The sequence below is a fragment of the Salvelinus sp. IW2-2015 genome, linkage group LG37, assembly GCF_002910315.2.
Source record: "Salvelinus sp. IW2-2015 linkage group LG37, ASM291031v2, whole genome shotgun sequence".
Taxonomy (NCBI): Eukaryota; Metazoa; Chordata; class Actinopteri; order Salmoniformes; family Salmonidae; genus Salvelinus; species Salvelinus sp. IW2-2015.
In genome coordinates, this window is record NC_036876.1 from 10,684,281 (window position 1) to 10,704,324 (window position 20,044).

Here is a 20,044-nt window from a genome sequence, read left to right on the forward strand (position 1 = left end):
TGGATAGAAAACAATCTCTAGTTTCTAAAACCGTTTGAATTATGTCTGTGGGTGAACCAGAACTCTTTCTACAGCGAAACTCATGACAGGACATGCGAAGCTCTGAAAAATAGTCTCTGATCTCGGATCAGTTCTTAAACTCTGTGTGTGCCCTATGGCTGGACATGAACTGCACCGCCTTCCCCTGGATGTCAGTAACCATGAGAAGTGGAATGGTGTCTCTAGTGTTTCTCTCAGGTTATAAACAGGGAATGAGTGAGAGACCCTTCTTTCGACGCTCGCGCAGGACGCAAGGAGGACATCAGAATCGCATGTCTCAAAAGTCTCTCGTATTACTCAAGAGATATATCGTCTGTGATTTAAATTCGATATAGGTGTTTAGAAACATCATAACGAAGTTATTTGAAACCGATTATATACAGTTTATGCGAGTATATTGCTATTTTTCTGAATTTCCTTAGTATTGCGTTTGAGGATTTGGGCATGTGTGTGCCGTGTAGCTATCGTTAGCTGCTAGTTCCGAAGTTGAGGAGGTCGTTTTTACAAACAAAGCAACGATTCTTTTTGGACAAAGGACACATTGCCCAAGATACTGATGGAAGCTCGTCCAAAAGTAAGAGTTTATTTATGATTTTATTCCGTATTTATGTGGAAATTGTAAACGCAGTTGTCAGCCATTTTTTGCGGCACTAGTCTGGCTGTAACTCACAATGTATGTCTAGTAACGTAAATTTTAAAAATCTAAATCAGCGTTGCATTAATAACCAATGCATCTTTCATTAGCTGTCCCAACCTGTATTTTTTTAGTCAATCTAATCGATAAATAATCGTAAACATAGGTGCCTTTCCAAGATGGCGCCGGACCGAATGCATGCCATGTTTGACAGATTACATTGCATAACCACGATTTGTGATGCTAAATATGCACATTTTCGAACAAACTCTATATGCATTGTGTAATATGATGTTACAGGACTGTCATCTGAAGAATTCTGAGAAGGTTAGTGAAAAAATTAATATTTTTGGTGGCGATAACGTTATCGCCCTTTTGCCTTATTTAATGCTGGTGTGATGTTAGCTCATGTGGTATGCTAATATAACGATATATGTGTTTTCGCTGTAAAACACTTAGAAAATCTGAAATATTGTCTGGATTCACAAGATCTTTGTCTTTCAATTACTGTAGGCTGTGTATTTTTCAGAAATGTTTAGGATGAGTATTTGGTATTGACGTCGTTCTCTGTAATTATTCCGGCTGCTTCCAACGCTATTTCAGATTGCAGCTGCAATGTACAACTGTGATTTTATACCTGAAAAATGCAAATTTTTCTAAAAAAACATATCCTATACCATAAATATGTTATCAGACTGTCATCTTATGAAGTTGTTTCTTGGTTAGTGGCTATATATATCTTTATTTAGTCAAATTAGTGATAGCTACTGATGAGTAAAAAACTGTTGGAGTAAAAAAAGTGGTGTCCTTTTCTAACGTGGTTAGCTAATAGATTTACATATTGTGTCTTCCCTGTAAAACATTTTAAAAATCAGAAATGATGGCTGGATTCACAAGATCTGTATCTTTCATCTGGTGTCTTGGACTTGTGATTTAATGATATTTAGATGCTTGTATTTACTTGTGACGCTATGCTAGGCTATGCTAGTCAGCTTTTTTACTGTGGGGGGTGCTCCCGGATCCGGGATGAGTACTAAGTAGAAGATAAGCAACTAAATGATCCTTATAACTTGTGTGCAACATACATCTGGTGAATTAGAAGCAATTATTGGTACTATTCTTTGTATTTACACATAGATTACAATTTTTCCATTTACTATAATGGGGGATCCTGTTTTCTGCTAACAATGCCTGCAGTACCATGGTCRGCCTTGAACTTCCATGGCTTCAATGAGAAGGGAAGCAGTYGTTCTCCCCTGGAGCAGATGAAGGATATCAAGGATATGGAGGAATGGTCTAAGATCCCTCCCAATGTGTTTTCCAATTTCATWTTTTTTTTTTTTGAAAGGCTCAGTGCCGTTATCCTTTTAAGGTGTATTAATAGGTATTTAAAACAGAGGTGTCAATTTTTACCCCCAACTTTGAGAAAAAAAATATTACTTCTTAAACAAAATCTCTTGCACCAAACAATTGCATTAGTATAAWATAACACAACTTACCTTTTTTTTTGCATACAATATAGCTCAGTATTTGAATTCTTTATTTTATACGGTAATTTTTGTTCATCTTTATCAAGGGTATCAATCATTTCAGACCTCACTGTATGTCATCCGGCTGTTGCAGGTTATTATTGTGCAATTAATTACCATTTTACTTGATCTTTTAGTTAATCTAGCTATGTATGCATGTTCTGCAGTCCATCCCCGCTCACCTCGTCATCGGAGTAAGAGTAGGCTGAGGCCACAGCCCCCCACACCTTGCTGGCCAGGTTTCCTGCCTGCTTCATGCCTGACTTCAACACGTCCATCTTGGGACCCGAGAGCAGGGTGTCCATCTTCATGCCCGAGATAGAGTTGATGACCGACCCCAGCGAACCACTCTGCGACGACCTCACCAGCGACCTTGGGCTGGCCACAACACCCCTGGAAGAGGCAGGGCTCCTGGAGGCCTTCACGGCGAAGGTCTTGGAGCGTGTGACTGCTGCGGGGCTGCGTTTAGGCATCGTGTCCCCGCTTGACCCCCCTGGGTGTTGGACAGGGGGCACGGGGAGGCTGGACCTCCGTTCTAGAGGTTGCTTCACTGGGGCAGCATCCGGGGAAGGGTCCCCTCCCTGGCMCTCCTGGTGGAGCTCCATGCTACAGGATTTGGGGCCAAGCGGGCTCCGTAGGCTCATGTACATCTCAATCTCGTCTGCCAGGTTTCGGGACACCACGGCAGGCAGGGATTGCGGCAGCTCCTGACTGGTTACGGAGGCTAACTCCTCGTGCTCCGAGACAAGGAGGGAGAGGGGATCTGCCCCTACCTGCACCTCCTTAATCTCCAAGGTTGGCAGAGAAATAGAGCCCCTCCCCACTGAATCTCTTTCCTCATCTTCCTCCTCCAACTTTAGACCCATCTCATCCTCCCCTCCTGCCTCCTTCCTGTCACCTTTCGTCCTCTTCTCCTCTTTCCCTAGCCCCTCCTCCAGTGGGGTTGGGTCCGTTACTGGCCCCTCCTCCTCTGACAGTTTCCCCAGCATCGGACCCCGCCCCTCCTCAGACTCCAACTCCAGGTCCTTAAAGAGGGCTTTGGCCGCACTGGGAAGCGGCTTTGTAGGCGGGGGGGTGGTGCCGCCCCCAGAGAGAGCCGCCGCCAAGATCCGTGCATCGGCGCCCATGCGGCTGACGATGTGGTCCACACCATGTTTCTCCATCAGCATGCCGGCACGGCTCTCGGCGCTGAAGCTGCAGCTGCGCTCCGAGAAGGCCTTCTGGCGCTGGACCTGGACCGCAGGTCCCGCCACCCCGGAGCCACCTGGAGCTGCAGACTTACCCTCAACCGGCAGGGAGATGTCCTCGCTCTGGCTACGCAGAGAGAACAGCTTCCCAGGGGCTGGCGGTAGAGATGAACACATAGGCATGCCTTCAATACCGGGGGGACATTTTCTGTCCACAATTTCCCCCAATAACCATAAGCAGAGTTCAGTGCTGTTTTGAAGACAAACATGTGACCACAAATATCAAATGTGTAAACCTCAGATATGAGATAAGGTGAAGATTTAGGTTTGAGTCTGCTCCCGTCACTCACCAGTGTCTCCTCTCTTCATGGCGGTATCAAAACTCGTTCCTGTGGACAGTTTGACGATGCTAGGGACATGTGGGAGTGCTTTCACAGGGCTGGGGGGCTCCGCTACAGCCACTGCACTGTCCACCGAGCCAGCTATGTCCCCACCTGACGAGACAAGATTGCACACCAATGGCGAAGGTGCATAAAGATAAGAGGAATTCAGTTATGACGTCATTGTTTTTAGCAGCACCCATAGGGTTTTTAAAGTACGGCGCACGACATGGTTCAACGTGCCAATAAAATCAGTCCAATCTACATGTATACTTTGCTACTGCCAATACAAAAACAAATTAAGAGTAACGGAGAGCAATGTACAATAGTGCAAACTGAGCAAACGAGGCATGTGTGGTAAGTACATGGGGGCCGCCATCTTTATGCACCTTCACCATTGAATTATTTGTTATTTTATTTATGCTCATAAAAAAWAAAAAAAKGAATACAAAGTTTGACACACTGCATTCCCATCTAGCAGATGAACTCTCGCCATAACTATCTTATGTTATGCCTGAGATGGGGGGGACGGGACGGGGGGCTGAGCTGGTTACCGTTGTGCTGTGCTGTGGACTTGCTGCACTGATCCACAGCGATTACAAGGGCTGCTGATTGAGCCAAATCCACTAGGTCCTGGTGCAACTCATCTTTAGAGCCGTAGCCTTGATCAGACTGAACTCCTGCGGGACACAAACATACTGTCTTAATCTACCCAGTCTTTTCAGATCTGTGCACTTCTGAAGGGTAGGGACTAGAGGCTTCGGCGCTGTAGGTGCTAAAAGTTAGGGTGTTGGAGCTAGAGGCTAGGAGCTAAGGGCTAGAGGCTAGGGACTAGTAGCCAGGGGTTATAGACGAGAGGCTAGGGGCTAACAGGCGAGTAGCTAGGGGCTAACAGTTAGGGGCTAGGGGAAGCTGTACATGTAGGGACTTGGTCCAGTGTCTCCAGGCTGCAGTCTACCTCCGCTGCAGTGGTTGTCTGCGGCGTCTCCTATGATGAGGCTGCGTGCGAACAGGGTATGATCTTCTCCGTTCGCCTCGCTGGAGCTGTCTGCACTCCCGTGGCTCAGCCGGTCGCCGTCGCTGCTCGCCGAGCCGCCCACTGACGGGCCTAAATCACTTCCTGTGTCCCAGATCAGAGTTTTAGGTGAGCAAGCTAAAAAAGGGAGCTACTGCACTTAACCATGTAAGAGCAATACAAACAAGCAATAAAGCAAGAGGGCCTCTAYAGTATATTGTAAATAGAGAGTATTGTCCTACATACAAGCACAGGTACATTACATAGTTAAAATATATGAAAAGAGTAGAAAGTGATATGCATTTGGTGCAACAACTGTGGTGATTGCATTCCAACCTAAGTGATTGACTCTCTCCCATGCTCTGTCTCTGTAGTGTTCGGACACCTCACCTGTCGTGATGACGGTGGGTCCTTCCATGGCGGGCGTCCGCTGGACTGCCTGTTTGAATTGAGAGAGAGCGCGCGCCACGATGCGCACCTTGGCCCACATGAAGAGCCCACTGCGGTTCCGACTGGGCCAGGGGCCTTCCAGAACAGCCTGGAGAAATGAGTGGAGAGGAGATTAACACGGACATACTTTGGATTGAGGTATTTGTTTAGGCTAGTTTAAAGGGATAGTGCGAGATTGTTGACAAACTGTGTGCAGTTTGAAGTTGAAGGTAGTTTTGCGAGACATTGCTAACTAGCGCAATGACTGGAAGCCTACAGGTACAGCTAGCAAGCCAAAATCTTGCACTGTTCCTTTAAGTGCCCTAATCCTAAATGGTTGCGGTTATGTAAGGCCTAAGCAATATGGTGGAAGATCCACAACTACACATTCTAATATCCAGACCGAACATTAAAGGTTAAGGGTCAAGGCGAAGGGAGTGAAATGGGAGCGTATGCATGTGTATGGGCTGGTGTAAGTACCCTACCTTGTTGTAGTATCCGTAGGTGATAGCGTTAGGGTGTACCCCTGCCTTCTTCATCTCCACCAGGACACGGACGGCCATGACAGGCTGACCGTACACACCACACAGCTGCATCACTACACGGTAACACACCTACGGAGGGACAGAGGGTGGCTATGTGTGAGGAGGAGGACACAACAAGATAAAAACCTAATGGCTACAGTAGATTTCCACTGAAGTTGTCATCACTGTAGTGGAAGCGATAATAGTAGCGCACGCACACACACACTCGTTCTCAGACAAATGCACGCACGCACGCACGCACACACACACACACACACACACACACTCGTTCTCCGACAAATGCACGCACACAAACACACACACTTATGTCCGCATACGTCGACAGACAACCAAACATAAGCACTCACGACCCTATACCTACCCCCTCCACCCCCAATGAACCCCAAGCTCCCCTTACCCCCAATTCCCCTCACCTCATCCAGCACCTCCACCTCAGAGGTYCTCATCTTGAGCAGGACGTTGTAGGCCTGTTGCATGGCCCAGCTCTTGGACTGAGCCAGCCTCACCCCCACGGGCAGACAGATGAACCACAGGCTGTAGCAGTGGCTGAACAGACACTTGGCCCACAGCGGAGGGTTGGAGTAGAAGCGCTTGGCCATCTTGTAGGCCAGCTTGATCTCCTGTGGCGGGACACAGAGTTCAGTTCAATTCGTTTTATKTGTCCCTTTTATGGGGGTGGGGGACGCGCACGCAATTGGCCGATTATGATTGATTTCAGATGATGTATTTCCGATTATTCTCCTTCGCCATTTTCTGATGGTCAGAGTTGGGAGGAGAGAGTTGGAGTGAGTGTGACTGTGCACGTTCCTAATGGTGAACCTCCCGTCCCTCCGTAGAACAATGGCCAACAAATACTGCTCGTGGCCTTCTGAGGCGAGAGCGTAGACAAGAGCAGCTTAGACATAACAACGCCCACACACTGGCTTGACATCCTGTCCCGACACCCACAACTACAGTATGTGTTTGTGCCTGTGGTGAGAATATGCGTGAATATGTTAATATGCCAGACAAAGCTACACATACAGTTCTGTCGGAACTGGAACAATATATTGGCCTCCCACGAAAGAGGGAGAAAAGACAACAAGTATTGTTTCCTGGGTGGTCTATTATTCTAGAAAACAGGTCACAGTGGCCCCCTTTCCCTCCGCGCAGACACACACACTAGAGGTCGACAGATTATGATTTTTCAACGGTGATACCAATTATTGGAGGACCAAAAAAAGCCAATACAGATTAATATGCATATATATATATATATATATATATATACTTGTAATAATAACAATTACAACTTCACTGAATGAACACTTATTTTAACTTAATATAATACATAAATAAAAATCTATTTAGTCTCAAATAAATAATGAAACATGTTCAATTTGGTTTAAATAATGCAAAAAAACAGTGTTGGAGAAGAAAGTAAAAGTGCAATATGTGTAAGAAAGCTTACGTTTAAGTTCCTTGCTCAATATGTTCTTTAATATTAATATGGAAACTATCATTTCGAAAACAAAACGTTTATTCTTTCAGTGAAAAACAGAACCCTTACGTATTTTGGCATCAATAAGTCTAAATATTGCTGTTACATTGCACAACMTTMAATSTTATGTCATAATTATGTAAAATTCTGGCAAATTAATTACGGTCTTTGTTAGGAAGAAATGGTCTTCACACAGTTCGCAACGAGCCAGGCGGCCCAAACTGCTGCATATACCCTGACTGTGCTTACACAGAACGCAAGASAAGTGACACAATTTCCCTAGTTAATATTGCCTGCTGACATGAATTCCTTTTAACTAAATATGCAGGTTTAAAAAWATATACTTGTGTATTGATTTAAAGAAAAGCATTGATGTTTATGGTTAGGTACATTGGTGCAACGACTGTGCTTTTTTCGCAAATGCGCTTGTTAAATCATCACCTGTTTGGCGAAGTAGGCTGTGATTCGATGACAAATTAACAGGCACCACATTGATTATTTGCAACGCAGGACAAGCTAGTTAAACTAGTAATATCATCAACCATGTGCAGTTAACTAGTGATTATGTTAAGACTGATTGTTTTTTATAATATAAGTTTAATGCTAGCTAGCAACTTACCTTGGCTCCTTGCTGCATTCGCGTAACAGGTGGTCAGCCTGCCACGCTGTCTCCTCGTGGATTGCAATGTAATCGGCCATAATCGGCGTCCAAAAATGATAAAATAAAAGCTAGTGTCGGAGGCTGATGCGTGCAGACTGGCTTTGAACCCCTCTGACCTGCTGTAAATAAGTTTCTGCTGGTGACTGTGGTGAGTCATTTATTGTTATTGGAACCATCACAGCCTGAGAAAATGACTCCGCAGCAGACAGTGTCCATTGCAGGCTAGGCTATTCCCTGACTGGGGAAGTGGTTAGGTGGTCAGTACAGCAAGCTTACAGTGGGTAGAACCAGCACGATCAGGAAAGTACCAGAATTTGTTAGTCAGTTTCTTTTGTTTTTTCCCCCCCTTCCCTGCAAAGCTGCAATACAGAAAACAGTTGCACCTGCTTATCTGTCTGACTGTGTGATTGTGTACCTGCTTGGTCCTCTTGGCCAGTAGTGCAGGGCTGCTGGACAGGCTGGCCCCAGGTGTACTACTCCTCAGCGCTGGTGTCACCTCCCTGGGGCGGTCAAACAGGTCCATACACAACCGAGGAAAACTCTTATAACTAAAACATTGTTTTTAAAAGAGACAGAGAGAGAGAGAGAGAGAGAGAGACAGAGAGAGACAGAGAGAGACAGAGAGAGAGACAGAGAGAGGGACAGAGAGAGGGACAGAGAGAGAGACAGAGAGAGAGACAGAGAGAGAGACAGAGAGAGAGAGAGAGAAGAGAAAAGGGAGATGCCACAGGTATGAGAGTGAAGCCAATGCAGACCCGCTTCCGATCCTCCTGGCCAGGTGCACGGTCAACCTTTCACCATAGATTTGCACATACTACGCTAAAACACTACCAGGCTCACTGGTGTTATAGTAATGCCAATGTGTTAGTGGTGCAGCAGGAATTAGAGGGGTATAAGCTGACCTGTAGTGGGAAGGGGGGTCGGACCCTTCCTCGGTGGCGGGGGGTTCTGGGGGCATGACGAAGACAGTGTGCTCGCTCTTCTGTGATTCGTCTAGTTCCATAAGCTTGGTGTCCTCTGAGGACTCACCCTCCACCTATGGAGAGGAAAACATGTTGTCAGAGTCCACGCACATGGCCGTACACACACAGACAAATCAAATCACTACAACCAGATCGAAAACCATTCTTCTAATCGATGCATAAAAATTTGACAGACCTCAGTTGGAAAAGGAGGTGTTAAAACATGATTACAGTGTGAGGGATTACCTTAGTGCCTTTGTCGTTGCCTTTATCGGAGGGAAATAGCTGCAGGGGAAAAAGGTGAAAGGAACAGATTCAATCAGAGGAAATGAGCCTTCCTCCGTCAGACTCCCTTGGAGGAATGTTACGACTGACTGAGTCAACAATAAAACACGTAACAAAAAGGTCTTTCACATGGGGAACGGTGGAAACTGAAAAATGCCACAGAAATTGGGTTCGAAAATTGACGTCAGTCTGAGGCACTAGGATGATGGAGGGAAGACATGTTCTTGTCTAGCAGGGTTTGGGGGTACATTTTCAATTCAATTCACTTCCTGGCTTGATGGGAGTCAGAATGGAATTGGCCCCAACACTGATCCCTGATGCCTGGTTCTTGTCAATGCTCACCTTCTCAATGCAGTCGTCGAAGAAGGCCAGGCCCGTGTCCTTGTCGCTGACGAACGTGCACTCCTCGATGAAGCGGATGAAGATCTGAGTCTTGGTCAGCTGGGAGTAGAACTTCTGGTGGGTGCGCTCCCTGCTCCTCAGAAACCCTGGGAGAGGACAGAGAGCCAGGTCAATGGGCCTATTTCATAGGAAACACTCAGGAAACATTTCTGCAGCATTCAAGGTCCCCAAGAACACAGTGGCCTCCATCATTCTTAAATGGAAGAAGTTTGGAACCACCAAGACTCTTTCTAGAGCTGGCCGCCTGGCCAAACTGAGCAATCTCTGGTCTGATGAAACCAAGATTGAACTATTTGGCCTGAACGCCAAGCGTCACGTCTGGAGGATACCTGGCACCATCCCTACGGTGAAGCATGGTGGTGGCAGCATCATGCTGTGGGGATGTCTTTCAGTGGCAGGGACTGGGAGACTAGTCAGGATCGAGGGAAAGCTGAACGGAGCAAAGTACAGAGAGATCCTTGATTGAAACCTGCTCCAGAGTGCTCAGGACCTCAGATTGGAGTGAAGGTTCAACAGGACAACGACCCTAAGCACACAGCGAAGACAACGCAGGAGTGTCTCTGTCTCTGAATATCCCTGAGTGGCACAGCCAGAGCCTGGACTTGAGCCCAATCGAACCTCTCTGGAGAGATCTGAAAATAGCGGTGCAGCGACCCTCCCCATCCAACCAGACAGAGCTTGACTGGACCTGCATAGAAACTCCCCAAATACAACTGTGCCAAGCTTGTAGCGTCATACCCAAGAAGACTCGAGGCTGCAATCGCTGCCAATGGTGCTTCAACAAAGTACTGAGTAAAGGGTCTGAATACTTATGTAAATGTGATATTTACATTTTTAATACATTTGCAAAAATTTCTAAAAACCTGTTTTGCTACAGTCATTATGGGGTATTGTGTGTGGAATGATGAGGGGAAAAAACAATTTCATTCATTTTAGAATAAGGCTGTAACGTAACAAATGTGGAAAAAGTCAAGGGGTCTGAATACTTTCCGAATGCACCGTATATCACTACATTTTCTTCAGAATGTATTATATAAGTGAAAGTGAAGGTATTCAACCCAGGTGTGTAGCCAATAAAGCTAGCCATAATCAATGTGCAGCTCTTTCCCCACTGGTTCTGCAGATTCCATTGGCCTTCATGGACCTAAATGAGGATGCGATCGATGCCTTTCCAAAAAGCCTACGTCAGTGGAAAGTCTTTACAGCCAATGCCATGGATGATTGATTTCCGACACTGAGCAATCACTAAGTAGACCTGTGAAATAGGAGATTTGCCTGCTATGAACACTTGGAGGAGCAGTCAGATATGCTTTCTGTTTAACACAGACCCTGGAGTTGACATCAACATAACGCATAAAATACATTGCGCAATTTAAATACTTTGAGAAATGTGTGAGATTCCAATTTTAATGTGTTGCACTTTTCTGATGTTTTAGTATACTCAAAATTCAAAAGGCACTCGCACATCTGAGCTATCTTTTTTGCAGGTGCATGGTAACAGTTGAACAAGATGAAGGAAAAAGAGAGAACCCGCACACTGCTCTTGATAGCATCACTGATCTTTAATAAGATTTACGTATCGACCTCAAGGCCTTCGTCAGAGCTTTTTAAATAGAGAAAGTTAAGATATCAGACAGGGGAGGTGATATTAATAATACTCTGAGTAAAAGAGAATGTTTTTGGATTTTCCTAAAGGACTTAATGATGAAATGCCTATGTATGTTATGTTGTAAATGTGAACATGAATTCAGCCCCTATTTCAGATTACCCTGACGTTTTTCTTGCGCTGTACCCAATGATTTATGAAAACTTGCTTGGTAGGTCAATGTCCTCATTGTGGATTTACAGATGTGTTTAATACGTTTTATGTACACACTTTATTTGAATAGTTATGAAATGCATATTGTTATATTTGGTAGCACTTATTTGTTTTCCCTCGACTCCAACCGCATTCGATGGGTGGAACGGATGTGGGCGTGCCTAGGTCTACATAAGGGTGCTAATTTAAAAAGCTCTGACGAAGGCCGTGAGGCCGATACGTAAAGCTTATTAAAGATCAGTGATACTATCAAGAGCAGTGTGCGGGTCCCTTCTTTTTTCTGATGTGTTAGTATACAAAGTATTCTTAATGTTTTTTACATCGACAACCCATTTGTCTATTCCTTTGTCTGTTTTGTGTAGTCTCTTGAGAACTACAAAACAGCACCTGCGTAAGATTTTGTTCTGGGTGCTGTGATTAATTTTCTGGGCAAATAAATGAAGGACTAAGGACTAAAAATGATCCATCCATTCTCCATTGTTATCATGCAGGTCACATAGTGAGTCTGCGGAGGTGGCCTTCTCGGAGGGGGCCTGGGTGATGGGTTTGAGGGTAAGAGCGGTAAACACACACACAGCCTGCCACTAACCCTGTAGGTCACATAGTGAGTCTGCGGAGGTGGCCTTCTCGGAGGGGGCCTGGGTGATGGGTTTGAGGGTAGAGGCGGTAACACACACACAGCCTGCACTAACCCTGTAGTCGTATAGTGAGTCTGCGAGGTGGCCTTCTCGGAGGGGGCCTGGGTGATGGGTTTGAGGGTAAGAGCGGTACTACACACACAGCCTGCACTAACCCTGTAGGTCGTATAGTGAGTCTGCAGAGGTGGCCTTCTCGGAGGGGGCCTGGGTGATGGGTTTGAGGTAGGAACGGTAGCCCTTCAGGATGTTGGCCATGAAGCGCAGCAGGGCCTCTTGGATCTCCATCTCCAGGGAGGTCATCTTCTTGTGCCAGGTGAAGTCCGCCTCGATGGGGGTCATCTCCACCGCCAAGCCCTCCTGGGCTGTCCGACGCACTGAAAACAGCCACCAGACCGGATATTTACCGTTCTCGTTTTATTCACATTTGACATACCAAAGGTGGTCCTCTGTCGCTCAGTTGCAACGCCAAGCTAGTGGGTTCGATTCCCGGCAACACCCGTACGTGAAATGTATGCACGCATGACTGGAAATAGGATCTGCTAAAGCAAATATATTATGATTATATTACATGAGCATAGCAGGCTTAATGCACCATTTACTCATTATCGGCTGGATAAATTCTTCCATAATTTATATCTAAAGACATATATTCATAAAGAATTCACTTATATATCATACGTACAATTTGTGTACTTTTATCCTGAATGCACTGGCAATGAAGCAATTGCTATGAGAAACCCGCTGAGGTGACTGTGACTATGTGTACCTACCGATGCCCAGCTGGTGGTGCAGGTTGGCCAGTGAGTTAAACAGGCTCTTGCAGGGTTTCTTTGGGAGGTTTTTCCAGTTACTGTGTCTCTTCTCATCAGACCTGCACAGTTGGTTCAGAATAGTGTTTTTGGAATATGCTCATTCTCGTGTAAATAAAATATTAACATGCGATATATGTACCGAAAAACTTTTTGGGGGTATCGACAACAGGATAAAGTGTGTAAACAGATCCACATGTCAAAATGGGTGAAATGCTCCTTTAAAGTGTATGGATCTTACAGGTAAATAGTGTTGGTGTCCAGGTCCACACAGACCACGTCCGGCGGGGGGTCATAAAGGTCAAAGTAGCGGGAGTCCACGCCCACGATGAAGGGAAAGGGGGCATTGAGGACCCCCGCCAGGGAGAGCGGGCAGAGGGGGATGTACGGGCACTGCCACTGGAACGGGAAGATCATCTGGAGAGAAGAACACAGATGGAGAGAACTTTTATTTAACATTTTGATCTAACTTTTAACCTAAAATCAGTCCTACATGGGCCACACGCTGTATATAAAAGGTAACTGGATAAAAACTCCAACCAACTAACTAATCAATACCATTTTATTCGAATAGTCCTTTTTACAACATTTTAAAAGCTGAATGACCATATCCTGTATCACTCACCGCCACTACGGCCTCTGCTACCCCGGTGAGTACAGCGGGTCTCAGGGAGTGAAGCAGGATCTTACTCTCCAGCAGGACAAAGTGCAGCAGCGTGGCACAGTTCTCTGGGCCCAGGTTCATCAGCAACGTACTGTAGTCTGCCCCACTGAGGAGAGGAGGAGAGAGAGGAGGGGATGAGAGGCAAGTTGGGAAGAGAGGAGCACAGAGGGATTGGGGACACGATTCAAACCAGACTCAGGGATACAATGGCTGGGTCATCAAAGGTTGGATTGGATGAAGGGCAGCCGTCTTTGAAGGGAGGTTTGTAATTGGTACAGGTGCACTGAGAAGGTGTGTGGTTAAATAAGTAAGGAAGGGGGTGAAGGTAAACTGGATTGAGACAGAAGATCAGGTTACACTGTTTGTTCCCTTGCGACAAAACCTGTTATTTTAAAAACCTTTTCAGGGGAATGTACTTTTATTTTCAGAGAATAACAAGTTCAAACTTTCCAAAGCAGCAAACACTTTTAAATCTGGCCCAAAGGCACCAGCCAGCAAGTCTTCCAGTCCCGAAAGTCATGATCTCTCTAGCTGACCAACAACAATATATTCCACTCTGAAATTATAAATCTGGAGAGGAAAAAGCCTGATGATAATGATGGAACATCTGGTATTTTCAGAACATTTTGAGGTTTGTTGGCAGAATGCAATGGCAGCATAACAGTTTATTTAATATGTACATGCAGGGCTTATGCACTTAATAATGAAGGACCTGTCCACAATGTGACAGACAGGCAGTGCCGTTTCTGGCAGTCCTAATGCCTGTTTTCTATTGGCTGTTTCAAAGCGTGACTATTTGACCTCGGAAAACTGACATGAATTAATGCGTTTTGCATTACCAAACTAGAACCTTTGGAGAATGCTGGATGATTGATTTTTTCTAACCCCGGTATTTCCTTTGGAAAATATGTGGTTGATGATCTGCAATGATAACAATAACTGGGCCCAGTTTCTCTTTCTGTTCCTGAAGCCTAGACTTTCACAGCTCTAAACTTGTGGAGAGGACGTACCGTCTGAAATCAAGCTACGAGGATACGGTGACGGTTCAGATTTTTCATTGTGTGTTTGTGTTCTAAATGTGTGCAAGTGCAAAATCCGATTGAGCCTTTGAGACAGCCGATAATGTCCAGGAGAACACACATTCGCATTGATCCATTCAGCCAGCTTTAAATAAGTCGTACCTGAGAGGGAGAGGAGTACACACAGGTTGTGCGAGCATCAAGGTGTCGTGTGCAGAGAGCTGAAAGAGAAAAGCAAAAAAATGTCACCCTGGCATGACACCAGTTTTTTTCTCCTTCTCACACATCAAACACATTCATTCACACAAAGGTACAGACACAGATGCAAAAAACACCAACAAATTTCCCTCTCTAACACACAAAAAAAAACTATGGCATCTCACTTGGACCAAGATTCTGGGCCTCTGAGGTGAAGGGAAGGACACGTTGTGCATGAAGTGCGAGATGTGCCTGTAAAAGAAACAAAGCAGCAAACACAACCACATTAGTCTCTACCAACACCCACCTATCCCTCTCCAAACTATCAAATTAATTTATAAAAACTCAAATACATGTATAAAACACATACATCTTGAGCTGCGCCTGATTTAGTTGTCCTGGTGCAATGGAACCAATGGAATAGTCCCAAAAGTGCAAACCACAAGCTAAATCAAGCCTCCAACTTGTCAAATTACGCAATCCTTACTTTTCGATGGGCAGCGGGTGGGGACCCGAGACGGACAGCTTGTAGAGGAACATGAGGAACTTGCGGAAAGACTCGAAGAAGGGCCAGCGAGAGAGCAGGCAGATGCACTTGTTGGTGTTGACCGTCCGGTTGGGGATCATCTTCTTCTCCACGGTGGTGAGCAGGCCCAGCTGCACCTTCTGCTTCTCACTGAGGAGATCTATGGGGTAGGCCTCGTAGAACTGGATGGCTGCGCCGTACATCTGGGACAGAGCAAATTATAACAGATTGATTCCTGCGTTAACATAAGGGACGTTAACAAACACCCTTCACGCATTTTAATGATATGGTGGAGTAGCGTTTGTGCACACTTCACACTAAATTGCTAAATGCGTTTACGTTGAACGCCACCCGTTATCTCAACTGGCATTCCCCTTTAACACAACAAAGTACAATTTCATTACTCTAGCTCAGAGAGATGTGACGTGGTTTGGGACAAAACTTGTGATCAGATTGTAGTTTGCTCAAGCGGCAGCTGACATTGAGGTGCATTGAAACACAGCCTGATGAGGAAACAAATTATTCTACCCATTCCCACAGTCACATGCAGCTCAGGAAGTGAGACTTGAATGTTGACTATTACAGCTGTCAATCAATCGACAGTACCACAGGGCTGTTCAATTCCAGCCATCCATAACAGCCATCCATAACTATCTATTCATGATTCATTGTAAATCATGTTAACTGATATAATGCCATTGCTGTTACACCTACCTTTTCCCCAGAGGAGTTGGTTAACACAAAGGTGGAGAAGACGGGCAGAGGGTAGCGTGTGTTGGGGGCCCAGCACTCGATCTTAGCCCCCATGGGGAGGCAGAACAGGGGCACAGACTCAGACAGGGGGAATGACTCATAGTCATCCTCTGGGTAGCGGAAGATGAGGCCTGGAGGAGAGAGAGCAATCAATCCATCTTTTTTTATATGGCAAGTCACACATAAGACATACACCGAGTGTACAAAGACACCTGGTCTTTCCATGATATAGACTGACCAGGTGAAAGCTATGATCCCTTATTGATGGCACTTGTTAAATCCACTTTAATCAGTATCGATGAAGGGGTGGAGACAGGTTAAAGAAGGATTTTTAAGCCTTGAGACATGGATTGTCTGTGTGTGCCATTCAGAGGGTGAATGGGCAAGACCAAAAATGTAAGTTCCTTTGAAAGGGGTACGGTAGTAGGTGGCAGACGCCACTGGTGTGTGTCAAGAACTGCAACGCTGCTGGGTTTTTCACGCTCAACAGTCTCCTGTGTGTATCAAGAATGGGCCACCACCCAAAGGACATCAATACATGTAACATTAATTTCATTGGGGTACACTGAAAGCACTAGACTACATATACCAAGGAAAATGATGTCTACAGATCCCACTACACAATAGTAACATCTATGAAGTGAAGACTGGAGAAGGGAAGGACAAAAATTGGCTCACTTGGCTGTTGGAATAAAATCAAACCCCTTTCCCTTTGTCATATTTTCATTGCCATCAGCCAGTGTGCTGAGATACAGAACACATTATTTTCAAAGGATAACACTTTGCTGATCAAGGCCTGTGTCACCCATGGCCTTTTGTGAATTCCAGAGAACGTTGTCAAAATAAAGCGACCGAAAGAGTAGGCGGGGTAGGAAGCAGTCTGGAGAATAAAAAGCGTCATCTCACAGGAAGAAGGCCTAGTAGAGATAAGGCGTATGTGCGCAGTATCTGAACAGGGGCCCGTCTAAGCCAACACCCAGCTCTGACCTCACAAAGTAGCAAGTGAGAGACAGGGAACAACTCCGCTGTATTTACAAGAATGTGGATACTGGTACATGGAGGGAAACCAGCTGAACAGGGCCTTACAAAATGTCTGATTCTGGGCTAGCTGTCCTCAGAAACATTACCTTTCCTAGTGTATAGTAAGAACACATGCTATTCTATATTCCATATGAACCTGTTTGGAGGTCATTAAAGTGAAAAACCAAAACGCGAAAAAGAGGGCAATTGCAATGGTGCATAATGACACCACTTTCCACCTTGAAATAAATGGGGACCAGAAACAAGGCTTGGAATGCTGATGAGAAACACTCGGAGCATTATGAGTTCTGAGTTGCCGTGAGCCATTCTAATGCGAGGCTCTGCCCTTTTCTAAACTCCAGATAGATGCACTGATTTGAAACTAGGACTGTGTCCCAAATGGCAACCTAATTCCATATATAGTGCACTACTTTTGACCAGGGCCTATTGGGAATAGAGTGCCATTTGAGACGCAGCCCATATCTTAAGATTCAGAAGAGCGACAAACCCCCCCAAATGAACCATGCCATTTTCCAGCCAACTATTCCAGGAATCATCAGTTTACAGGTATTTGAGTGACAGATAACAGAGCTGGCATATGCCAGTGCATTTAGTCTTATCTACAGCACACGGAAAGCTCCTGTCAATTCAGATCAATCATAAGAGATCAACATACAATTACTTTGAAGTCGACTCAGGCGCGAAGCAAGCGGAAATATATGGTAAACAGCATTGAACAAAGGCCAGGAAATAATAACTATCCATCAATGAGAGCAAAACAGGCAGACCGATGCGAAAAGATGGTAGATTAGAGACAACAAAGAAGACTCACCGGCTTTGTAATTGATGGAGTTGGACGCGGACACTGATTTCTTGTAGCACAGGAAAACACTGGAGCCCCACTGGAGGATGAAAAATAAGACCATGTGAGTTGGGGCTCAAAACAAAATTTTCAACGCTTAATTTCAACAGGACGTACTCGGGGTGAGTGCCATGGCCTAAATTTCATAATAGGTATATTCCAGCCCCATACATTCCCCCAAAACCCTACTTTTAAGGTGAAGATCCTTTCAGGGATTGAAATGTTGCAAACCATTAAAAAAAATATATATGTGTTGGAGAAATTGCGCATGTGGGCTTTAGTTCATTACCAATGGTAAAGTATATGACATCTGGCAGATGATTTTAACCACAGTCATGCGTGCGTACATTTTCGGGATTCAAACTCACAATCCAGACGTTACAAGCGCCATGCTCTACCAACTGAGCCACATAGGACCAGAGGACTCACCATGCCACAATTGAGGTTCTTGTCCACCTTGCAGAAGGTGTGCGGCGGCGTCTCGCCCTTGCTGGTGACGATGACGCAGATGTCGGTGACGGACAGGGAGTTCTGGGGCTGGACGGGCGGCGCGCGGCGTAAGGTGATGAAGATACGCTGTGAGGTAGCAGAGCTGTTGTTGACGTTGGCACAACGGCCGTACGGCGTGACCTGAATGACCTCACAGCCCTGGATGAGACGCTCCTTCCCTTCGTATAACACCCTGTGAGAGAGAGACAACCATATGAGTCAATGACTATGTACATATTCACCCACACACGCATTAATACATACACCACCAAACACATTCACAAACGAGATCTAGGCCAGAATCATTGTAGAGCACCCGAGACACACACTCAACAATATGAGCCAATCACGTACACATATTCATGCACATCCACATGAATAACACATTCAAATAAAATTGTATTGGTCGAATACACGTTTAGCAGATGTTATTGCGGGTAAAATGCTTGTGTTCCTAACTCCAACGGTGCAGTAATATCTAACAATACACAACGCACACAAATCTAAAAGCAACAGAATGGAATCCAGAAATATAGAAATATTAGGACGAGCAATGTCGGWGTCCGATGTACAGTTGAAGTCGGAAGTTCACTTACACTTAGGTTGGAGTCATTAAAACTCGTTTTTCAACCACTCCACAAATTTCTTGTTAACAAACTATAGTTTTGGCAAGTCGGGTAGGACATCTACTTTTGTGCATGACAATAAATTTTTCCAACAATTGTTTACAGATTATTTCACTTATAATTCACTGTATCACAATTCCAGTGGGTCAGAAGTTTACATACACTAACTTGACTGTGTCTTTAAACAGCTTGGAAAATTCCAGAAAATTATGTCATGGCTTTAGAAGCTTCTGATATAATTGGCATCATTTGAGTCAATTGGAGGTGTACCTGTGGATGTATTTCAAGGCCTACCTTCAAACTCAGTGCTTCTTTGCTTGACATCATGGAAAAAATCAAAAGAAATCAGCCAAGACCCCATAAAAAAAATTGTAGACCTCCACAAGTCTGGTTCATCCTTGGGAGCAATTTCCAAGCGCCTGAAGGTACCCTGTTCATCTGTACAAACAATAGTACGCAAGTATAAACACCATGGGACCACGCAGCCGTCATACCGCTCAGGAAGGAGACGCGTTCTGTCTCCTAGAGATAAACGTACTTTGGTGCGAAAAGTGCAAATTAATCCCAGAACAACAGCAAAGGACCTTGTGAAGATGCTGGAGGAAACAGGTACAAAAGTATCTATATCCACAATAAAACGAGTCCTATATCGACATAACCCGAAAGGCCGCTCAGCAAGGAAGAAGSCACTGCTCCAAAACCGCCATAAAAAAGCCAGACTACGGTTTGCAACTGCACATGGGAACAAGGATCGTACTTTATATAACTGTTTGGCCATAATGACCATCGTTATGCTTGGAGGAAAAAGGAGGCGGCTTGCAAGCCGAAGAACACAATCCCAACCGTGAAGCACGGGGGTGGCAGCATCATGTTGTGGGGGTGCTTTACTGCAGGAGGGCCTGGTGCACTTCACAAAATAGATAGCTTCATGAGGTAGCAAAATGATGTGGATGTATTGAAGCAACATCTCAAGACATCAATCAGGAAGTTAAAGCTTGGTCGCAATTGGGTATTCCAAATTGACAACGACCCCAAGCATACTTCCAAAGTTGTGGCAAAATGGCTTAAGGACA

The 20,044-nt window shown here is 45.2% G+C and overlaps 1 protein-coding gene across 1 annotated transcript in view; it reads right to left on the bottom strand.

Moving 5' to 3' along the window:
- LOC111960187 (DENN domain-containing protein 4C) overlaps positions 1–20,044 on the bottom strand; it is a 77,096-nt gene that overhangs the window by 11,430 nt on the left and 45,622 nt on the right. The window contains 21 exon segments of the mRNA XM_070437944.1: positions 2,385–3,544; positions 3,740–3,883; positions 4,324–4,449; positions 4,728–4,889; positions 5,175–5,322; positions 5,699–5,827; positions 6,172–6,378; positions 8,315–8,447; positions 8,802–8,935; positions 9,108–9,146; positions 9,489–9,634; positions 12,161–12,379; positions 12,776–12,876; positions 13,056–13,231; positions 13,440–13,584; positions 14,660–14,718; positions 14,881–14,947; positions 15,183–15,424; positions 15,936–16,105; positions 17,827–17,896; positions 18,286–18,538. Of these exon segments, the coding sequence (XP_070294045.1) occupies positions 2,385–3,544; positions 3,740–3,883; positions 4,324–4,449; positions 4,728–4,889; positions 5,175–5,322; positions 5,699–5,827; positions 6,172–6,378; positions 8,315–8,447; positions 8,802–8,935; positions 9,108–9,146; positions 9,489–9,634; positions 12,161–12,379; positions 12,776–12,876; positions 13,056–13,231; positions 13,440–13,584; positions 14,660–14,718; positions 14,881–14,947; positions 15,183–15,424; positions 15,936–16,105; positions 17,827–17,896; positions 18,286–18,538 (4,030 nt within the window).